The sequence below is a fragment of the Furipterus horrens genome, unplaced genomic scaffold (genome assembly GCF_987537825.1).
Source record: "Furipterus horrens unplaced genomic scaffold, mFurHor1.1.pri manual_scaffold_11, whole genome shotgun sequence".
NCBI lineage: Eukaryota > Metazoa > Chordata > Mammalia > Chiroptera > Furipteridae > Furipterus > Furipterus horrens.
Genome location: NW_028327181.1, coordinates 75,402,899 through 75,412,544, shown reverse-complemented (window position 1 = coordinate 75,412,544; position 9,646 = coordinate 75,402,899). Strand labels below are relative to the sequence as shown.

At 50.4% G+C, this 9,646-nt stretch overlaps 1 protein-coding gene across 2 annotated transcripts; it reads right to left on the bottom strand.

The window, feature by feature from the left end:
- Window positions 1-237: 237 nt before the first annotated feature.
- Window positions 238-7,626, bottom strand: TAC4 (tachykinin precursor 4). Of its 2 annotated transcripts, XM_090292549.1 has the most exons (6): window positions 7,369-7,626; window positions 4,353-4,446; window positions 2,731-2,764; window positions 1,727-1,790; window positions 981-1,090; window positions 432-489 (listed from the first exon to the last, which is right to left on the bottom strand). In XM_090292549.1, exons 1-5 carry the CDS (start codon window positions 7,486-7,488, stop codon window positions 1,013-1,015), a joined length of 390 nt encoding a protein of 129 aa, XP_090148675.1. In that variant the 5' UTR covers window positions 7,489-7,626; the 3' UTR covers window positions 432-489; window positions 981-1,012. The 2 variants fall into 2 exon arrangements, with proteins under 2 accessions (XP_090148676.1, XP_090148675.1); XM_090292550.1 differs by lacking the exon at window positions 981-1,090 and having other exon boundaries at window positions 238-489.
- Window positions 7,627-9,646: the final 2,020 nt, after the last annotated feature.

Sequence of the window (9,646 nt, the reverse complement as noted above, 5' to 3'; positions counted from 1 at the left end):
TGCCCTTTGCAATTCTGGAAATGGCCTCTGGCCTGTTGATGTGACAAGTTGCCGGGCAGGGTGCACAGCCCAGGCCATTCCTGCTCTCTGCCCTGTACTGGAGAAGAAGCCATCACTGATCATTTATTGAGCCCTACTATGTTCTGGGCACAGGAGATAGAGAAGCGGGTGAGACTCAGTCCTGCTATGCAGTGAAATAAGAGCTCCGAGCGCAGAGGCAGACAAGGTCACTCCAGCTTGAGATTGTGACAACAGCGCACATTTATGCATGACCACTGCTTGAGACTGAGAGTCCTGGGAGGAACGCCACTGAGTTCATTGCAAGCCTGGTGTGACATGCCACTGTTGAACACAGGACACACACACAGAAAGGTTGGCCTGGCTGGCTGGTAAGCTGTAGCGCCCAGGTATGGAGAAGGAAGGGGTTCATCCTCTGGGTAGCATGTGACGGGGGCTCTTGCTGTGACCCGTGGTCCTCATCCTCTCTGCCTGGGAAGTTTTGTACATGGTTGATGGTTAGGAGAGTTGCCTGGCTCCTCCACCCTTGGAGGCCTTCCCAAGTCACTGCATTTAAAGCCCTCCATTCCCCTAACTCAGTTTCTGGCTGCAGGTATCTAGGGTGATCAAATTACAGGCTCATCTGCCATTCCATTATGCAGTGGTACGTGCTTCCAGAGCGTGGGCACAGCCACCCCTCAGTTATCCTATCTAAAGGAACAGGAGTGGTAATCCAGTATTTAAAATCCCAAAGGCCCTCCTAGGGATGGGGAAAGTGCCTTGGACAAGGAGACAGGAGACAGCTGTTAGTCCAGGCTCGGTAATCAGCTTGCTGTGTGACCCTGGGCAAGTTATTTTCCATCCCTGGAAAATGACTTAACGTTCCTGCCCACACTGCATGAGGGACATTCATTTCCATTTTGGTATTGGGGTCACTTCCATGGTCCTTCAAATGGAATGGCTCAAACACCTAGGAAACAAACCTCAGGGGAAAAGAAAGGACTTTTCCCTATCTCTATTCCCAAGAGCCTGTGTTGGAAGGAGTGAGTGTTCTGTTAGGAAAGCGAGAGAGGGGTCCACAGGTCTGCAGCTCCTGGGGAAAAGGTCAGGCATTAGCAAAGGCATACTGAAGCTCAGGGTCTCTGACCGGCTGGGACGCCCTCTGCCCTTCGTCTTGTGTGGGCTGGCTTGAGCTTTTGATCTTTCTCCCAGACTGATTCACTCATCTACTTTCATGCCTCTTCATTGACTGAGTGTACCCTCGAACCCATTTGGGGTGTGGTGTTAGTTGATAACTGTTTAGGGTGTTACCCCTCCGAGGGTGGTTTGCACTTAGGTACAGTTGCTGAAGACAGAAAATACCTTAAGACTAAAGGCATGACTTTCTAATGATCAATGATTAGTGAGGAAGAAGGGGGACACTCCAGGGTCTGGGAAACTGCATCGTTCTCTGTGGCTTCAGCTGGTCCTGAGAGCCAGGGTGGGCAGAGTAACCTGGGTGTGTTGTGGGTGGAGAGGGTGCAGCTTCAGGGCCACGGCTGTGTCAGGTCTGCATCATCAAAGGGACCATCTCCCTGTACTCGGCAGCTCTCTTCTGTGAGACCTCTGTCTGATGGCTTATGGGGAGCCTGTTCTGTCTGCCCAGCTACCTGGCCCCCCCGTGGAGACTGATAGCAGAGTATCTGGTCACTTTCTCAGGATGCCTTTGCAATCCAGCAGAGACTCTCACCTGCCTTCTGTAGATGGTCCTCTGCTGCCTAGGAGGTCCTGGAGCATCTGTCCTCGCTGGTGCGCTGGCAATGGAGAGAAGAGATAGAGAAGGAAGACAAAGTGCAGCAGAGAAAGGCTGTCTGGGGAACCAGGAAGGGCAGTGATGGGACCAGGATGGGGCCTCATAAATGGAGTCGTTTTTCCAGTACTGTGAGGAAAAAGCATGGATTGGTCCACTCACTACTGATTCCTTCATCGATTCCTCCTTGCTCCTCCATCCTCCCTCTCTTCTGCCCTTCCTTCCACAAACACCGATTGGGCACCTCTTAGAGAAACTGCTGGGTGCCATGGATGCAGAGGAAATGGCGAACGTGCTAGGAGGGTTTCCACTCTCGGGACCCCACCCTGCCTTGTGACCCAGCAGGACAGTGTGGTGTGCCAAGGACAGCATCATGCCCAGGCCATGGAGACAGGCTCCCTCTGGGTAGAGCGGGTGGTCAGGGAAGGAGAGATTGGGCTTGGAGTCAAGTCAGTGAGGGTGGCCCTGGAGGACGTGGTGAGACCTTAGGGCTGTGATCTTGATCCTGAGAGCAATGAGGGCGAGAGGTGGGGAGGCAGAGGGTGGGTAAAGCTTAGCTGGTTTTCTTTTTCTTTTTTCAAGGGTTTTAGGCAGGTAACTGGCTGCTGAGATCTGCACTTTTAAGATCCTTGAGGATACAAGGTGGGAAGTGGATTGATTCGTTTTTCCGGTTTCGGGCTTTAGGTAAAAATGAACCAAGGTAATTTTAAACCTTTGGCAGAACTGAATTCATCTCATTTCTTTCTCATCCCTGGCACTCACAGACCACCGCTCTGAGGAAACAACCAGGAAGCCGAGCATGTGGCCCCACCCTTGGCAATGCCAGCCTGACATGTGTGCCCCTGGCCAGAGCTTCTCCCCCTACCTCCCTGACTTGTTGGAGGCTAGGACAACTCGATCCTCCCCAGGAAGTATGCTGAGGGAAAGGTCTGGACGACACTTACCCATTTTTTCTCCCTGGCTGGATAGGAGGTATCCCTGGGGGAAAGAGAAGGAAGGAATGAGGGCTGCCCTGCTTGCCTGGGGGCTGGCTGAGGTGGGAAGGGCCCATGGTTTTTTGGGGCTCCGTGCCTGTGGTGGGTCTTCAGTGGAACTCCAGGTACTCCCCATTGTCCTTGTGTGGCTGAGCCATGTGGCTGCTCCTAAGAGGTGCTGTGGAGGGGGGGGGGAGTCACTGGCACCTGGCACCAGCTGGGCATCCTTACAAAAGCATTTAACCTATCTGGACCTTAGTTTCCTCGCTTGTGGTAAAGAGGCTATGGTTGTGTGATTTAATCACATGTGAGCATAGTAGGTGCTCAATAAATATTTTCCTTCTACACCCATCCCCTGGTTCTCAAGGGGTGTTGGATTTGGAAGAGAACTCTGAAATGGCCCAGTTCAAAAGTCATTTTGTTGAGGAGGAAACTAAGGCCAAAAGTGTTTGCTCACAAGTTGGTTTTCTCTATTTTTACATGTATATTTTTAATTTTAAAAGCAGACTTTAATACTTGCCCACTATGAAAAGAATTAACGTAGAGACTTGTACATTAAAAATGAAAGTTTTTCTTTACTCTCTCTTCCTATCCTAGATGTAATCACTATTGACAGTTTGATAGCTATCCTTCTAGAACTTTCCCTATGCATGTGTATGTATGTTTGTGTGTCATTTTTAAAAAAACAAGTAGGCTCCTGTTACACACGTGGTTATATGACTTGTTTGTTCCACTTAACCAGAATCTTGGAGATCTTTCTGTATCTTTCCACATATCTGCCTCATCCTTTTTAATGGCCACAAAGGCTATGGATGTGCCTAATATATTAGACTATTCTCCTCCTGATGACTTTTATGTTATTTCTAAATCCTTACTATTACAGACAAGCTGTCAATGAACAGTCTGGTACAGCTGTCTCAGGGCTCGTGTATTTCTCTACATGATAGATTCCCTGAAGTGAGATTTGGTCAAAGATGCTCATTTCCAACTTTGATGGCCATTGTCAACATGTCCTCCAAATAGGCAGGGTATAAATGAGCCAGGCCCTTCATACCCTCACCAACACCACTTAAAACACATACAATGTTGACAATAAGAAAGAACTGCTCTCTGTCCAGACTGTTTTATTCTGTCTGTCCCCGACTCCCGCATTGAGGGTCCCCTGAGGGAACAAAGGTTCATTTTAATAATTCTATTTGAAACAAAAAGAAAGAGAAAGCTTGGCCTGTGGCTTTGCTCACATCTAGACGCGCTGATTGTAGCCCCACTGCCACTCTCCAAATTCATCTGCAGCATCGAAGGGAAGGACACCGGCGGGTGCAATGCATTTGCCCCAGCCCTTAGGGTGACTATATTCCCTGTGTACCAGCGACAGCCCAGGTTCCCCTGGTGTGATGTAACACTCTGCAGAGGGTCCTGGTTTGGAAGATAATTTATATGGACACACTACCCCACCCCATCCCTTGAGTGACCCCTACTGGCTTGGAGGAATGGTCTCTGAGTCCTGGGCTTTAAGCTAGCACCCCTTACTTGGTGTAACAACCCTCTCAGAATCACTCCTTCTTGGGCACCCACCCCCCTTTGTCACTCACCTCCCACCTGCTTCCCCATCAGCCCAAAGAACTGGCTCGCTTTGCCGCTCTTCACCTCCTGAAGCTGGAGCTGAATGCTGGGGATTACATCTTCCTGTAGAAGCAGAGAGTTTGTTAGAGTTGGAGAGAGGCTGGCGTGGAAACAGGGAGGGCAGCCTGAACAATACGTTTCAGTTTGCTCTGTGCTGGCACTGGGCTCTTGGCAATAATAATAATTAATAGCCAGCATTCCACCTACTGCGTTCCTGGTTCTGTTCTAAGCACTTTAACATTAATTCCATTTAATCCTCACCAAAACCCTGTGAAGTAAGTACTATTATTGTTACCATTTTATAAGAGAAAGCACCAAGGCACAGAGAGGTTAAATAATTTGTCCAAGGTCATCAGCCAGGAAATGAGAGACAACGCTGGAACTTGAAGCCAAGTCATCTGCCTCAGAGGCTCAAATACAACAGTTATCATTTCATTTACTCTTCACAACCACCATGTGAAGTAGGGACGATGATTTATTCCTATTTTGTAGGTGGGGAAATTGAAAGTTACGGAGGTTGAGTGACTTTCCAAGATCACATAGGAAGTGGCAGAGCCAGGATTTAAATTCAGGAAGTCTGGCTCCAGAGTCTGGGTTCTGCTCCATCTCGGGAAATGTCTCCAACATAGACAAGGAGGGGGCAGCTGATGGACTCAGGGTGGGCACCCAGTAGGCAAGGTGAGACTGCTTCCCCTCCCAACCCCACTCTGGTCTCCTCTCTTCCCCCCGCATCCCCCCATTGTTCCAGATTCACCCTGCCCTACGAACATGGCATGTGGCCTGGGGTGGAGGCCAATACTCTGGGCAAAGACATTTTCATTCTTGAGCGAATGTGGTGAAAGATCTAGACCAAGGGCTGTGGACTGAAGTTTTCATTCCTCCATCAGCCTTGACCTAAGTTCTCCCTCTCTCTGGACCCTGCTAAGAGGGAGAGAGACTCAGTAGTGGGAGAGTAACAGTGGGTGACATTCATTAGACCTTCTTCATGCCTCTGCATACCCAGTACCTGGCACAGTGCCTGGTAGGCACAGAAGCTCAGCCCATGTAGGATACAGAACACAACAAGGGGCCCTTTCTCTGACAGCCTGGGAAGAGGGAAGGGAACAGGGTCTCCTTTTCCAGGAAGGCTGAAGACAGGTGATGGAACTAGTGATGAAGCAACCTGCCAGGAGGCTGATAGCTGGGGTGGAATCAGGGGCTGCCTCTCCCATCCTCAGGGGCAGCGCTGGTGCTCCAGAACCCAGCAAGGACATGCTGGGGTGCAGAGGAAGCCCCTGTACCTCTCCTAACTCATTTTGCCCCAACTTTCAGGAGTAGGAGTGGATGTTTTTTTTTCTAACACTTTGACTAATTCAGTCACTTCCAATCTGTCACCTCCCCAGGATGTCAGCAGCCAGGGCAGCTGTCTCGGGCTGGAGTTGTCTGGTCTGGCCAGGAACGGAAAAGTCTCTTTGGAGATTTGGACCCATTTCTGTAAAGCTTGTGAAAACCACTTTGTCCTGGTAAAAGGCAGCCATCAAATGCAAGCTGGAGAGAATGACTATTTATAAATCAAATAAGACTCCCCTTTCTTCCACCCACTGGGTTTCTGGGGGGCCCTTAGGAGACATCCTTCCCTTACACTCAGGAAGGACTCCTGCTTCCCTTTGAGCCCTGACCTTGTTTGCCCTCTCTAAGGATATCTGCAGGCAGGGAGCCCTGAGAGCTAGCGAAGGATCTGATGGTCCTTCACAGTGCCTCCCCTACTCCTTCCGTCACCTCACTAGTGTTCATGGTTCCTGTATCCTAAGCCCTGTGCCTGGGGAAGCAGAGATGCTAAATGAGATTAAAGAGGATAAGCAGTAGACCTGGCTGCAAGGTGAGGTGCTTGCAGGTAGAAAGAAAGCCCAGCAATACCAGTTGAAGTTGATGATGTTCCCATGTGGCTGCATAGAGAGCTCCCTGTCACAGCTCAGCTGCCCTGTGCCTGGGTCAGGTCCCTTGATGTTAGGCACAGACTCTGGAACTTGAAAAATACCCTGGGGGTCAGAGTATTTTCCCCTCATTTTACAAGTGAGGAAATTGATATTCAGAGAGCAAGCAGTGACCTTCCCAAGGTCATACAAAGTCAGTGGAGAAGCTGAGACTTGAACCCAGGCTTCCCCATCCTATTCCCAACAGCAAACGCTTCCATGTGCAGATGAACCAGGAAGGAAACCCATGATGAATGGCTGTTCATCTGATGGATGTTCCTGTGGCCCCAGTGCCCTCACCTTCTTGGGACTAGGAGGAGCCAGACTTGGTCTTGTCCCACTGTCCACCCTCCTGGAAGCTTCCCCTGAGCACTGGTCCTGCTGTCTCTGGTCTATTGGTCTCTCCCCACTCTGATTAGAAGCTCCCTAAGGACAAGTCTTTGTCGCCCCTACAAGACGCAGGTTCTCGGTCTCTAACCTCTAGGGACAGCACTTAAGTCAGCCTAGAAGGGATTGGCAATCAAACCAGTACTTCTCAGGAAATGAGACTTCCTACATGTGGACAAACAGTGGTCCTGCCCCAAGATGCCCCCTTTGAAATTCTGGAAAATGCCCTCTGATACCCAGATACATAGTATAAGCCTTGGGCAAGGTGTGCACTTATATGTTTGAAAGTGCGCAACCTTAGACAAACTACTTGACCTTTCTGTGCCTAAGTTTCCTTATCTGTGAAATGGTACTTTCCCCATAAAGTTGATAAAGAGAATTAAACGGGTGGGTGTTTATGATGTATTTAGGACATATATGTTAAATAAGTGTTAATCTCTCTCTCTCTCTCTATGAGCATGTGTGTGCCACTCCCATAAGCATGTGCCCCTTTGGAGCTCGGTCAGACCAAGGACCATGGCCTTGAACCTGCCTACAGAGGGGTGTCAGACAACCTGCCTTGCCATGTACAGTCTGCTCTGGCAGCCAGGGAGGGGATCCTTTGCCCCCTCAACCACGGGCTCTCCCTGCCTTTCCCCAAATTTACCTCCAGGGTCACGGTTATCCAAGACCTTGCTTCAGCACCCCCGAGTGCCAGTCTCTTGTCACCTGCCCCAGTGCACGCAGACAGCCCCGTCAGGAAAACCAGGGCGAGGCAGAGCAGCATGGCGCAGGCCGCTCTGTGCTGGGACCCTCTGGGAGTCCCTCTCGGCCTGAAGACACAGCCTCCAGCAAACCCTCTCCTCTCTCTGGCTCCTTCCCTGTAGGTGAGGGAAGTTCCACCTGTTCCTTGTCCTACCGGCTACCCCAGTTCTTCCTTCAGCTTATCTGACCTCCCAGGGACATTTCCTGTGATGCCCCTCCCTCCCTGGCTAGAGAGGCCAATGATATCAGAACGCTTAGAGGAGGGACCAGACTTCTCCCACCATGGGCCCCCAGCACTTGATCCCAGGGCTTAGCACTGATGCAACAGCGGCCTCATCTTTGGCTGCTTTCCCTCTGGGGGCAGGTGCACAATGGGACAGTGTGTGGGACCTGGTGCTTCCAGCTTCCTGGCTGGAAGCCTTGGGGGCCTTTGTCATCTTGGAAATGGGGAGGGGAATCGTATGGCTTTTCCCTTCCTGGTGCTCTGCTCCCCTGTAAGAGAGGCCTCCCCCCGGAACGTAGCCAGGATTCCACCACTTGTCTCCCCTTCCTGTCACTGAGCCCCACTTCCTCAGTGATCCCCTCCATCAACAGTCCCCGTGTGTACATAGTAACACAGGTCTTACCCTAAGAGAAACAACATAGTGCTTAGTGAAAGGAGGCTCCTCACAAGTGGGAATTAGGATTTGCCAGATCAATGACTTTCTGCTCAAGTGTCATCTCGCCACTGTTGTCAAAGTGATCTTTCTAAAGCCTTAATCTGCCCTGTTTCTCCCTACTTCCAAACTTCCAACATCTCCCCATTGCCCTCAGCTGAAGTTCAAGCTCCCTAATATGACATTAAAGGCCCTTCTTCATTTAGTTTCACCCTGTCTCCCATCCATCCATGCATCAGTGGAGAACAAAGGACCTGCGGTCAGAGAGACCTGAATTCCAGTCCTAGCTCCACCACTAAATAGCTGTGTGACCTTCAGCACATTACTTAGCCCTTCCAAACCTTAGAATTCTCATCTGTAAAACGGGATTAATAATAGCACTTACTTCCAAAGCTGTTTGAGGATGAAATGAGATAATGCATGTGAAGCACTTAGCACAGTGTGTGATGGTAAATATTTAATACCTGTTAACTATTATTACTGTTACAATTATTGACACTGGGCGAGGCTTTTGGCCACAGAAGATGAATAAGCCGCCATCTCAGTCCAACAGCATCTCACAGTCCAGGAGAGGAAACCTCAGGTTTGGCAGATAAGCTGTGTTCAGTCAGTGCTGGCATAGGGATGGAACCAGGGAAGGACATGTCCCCTTCCCAGTTTGCCCTGTAGCCATTCCCTGCCTCAGGACAGGCTGAGATTTCTCAGGCTTTGTGTCCTTGGCAGGTGGCCTCTGCCTGGACCTCCCTTTCCACCTGGTGAACTCCCACCCACCTTTAAAGGTCCAGCTTAATGGTTACCTCCTCAGTAGAGTTTTTCTGTCTCTATCCCTAACTCCAGCAAGAATTATTTGGGCTCTTTCCTGGGCTTTCTCAAGTATCTCTCATATGTATCTCTTGCAGCTCCACATAGTCTGCAGTGAGAGGCTGTGCAGGTTGTGTCCTGCACACAGGTGGGCACCGAGGTGGGGGGATGGAGGCGAAACTCAGTCCTCGCTCAGCTCACTGAGCTGCACAGCCTGGTGCCAGCCTGCACACCCTTGAAAGAAGGTGCTTTGCTCTATTTCTCCCAGAGGGGCCAGCTAGGCTGAGGACAGCCCTGCTAGTCTGCCACCTGGTATTTGGTTATGCCATGAGCTCACTGAGAATGGGCTGTCATACATGTATACTTGGCACATGGTAGGTCCTTAAGAAACATGCAGTCAGTCACTGAGTCTGGGCCAGTGAAGGCAGAGATGGATAAGGGCAAGTGTGGAGGTTCGAGGGAGCACACATACCACCTTCATGTCCAGGAATCTTTTTGGTGGCTCCCAAACCTTATGGCTTCAGAATCCCTGCCTTTGCTAAAACGCAGATTCCCCGGCCTAGCCCTATTTTTACACAGCCATCCCTGGTCTGTGGGTCTGTCTCTGCACTCCAGGTGGCAGTCACTCAGCCCCCCATGGTACTTCCCCAAGGCAGAGAGGGCACTTAATACCTCACATTCCTCTTTGGGTTTTCCACCGTTCTTCCTTACAGGAAACAGAAT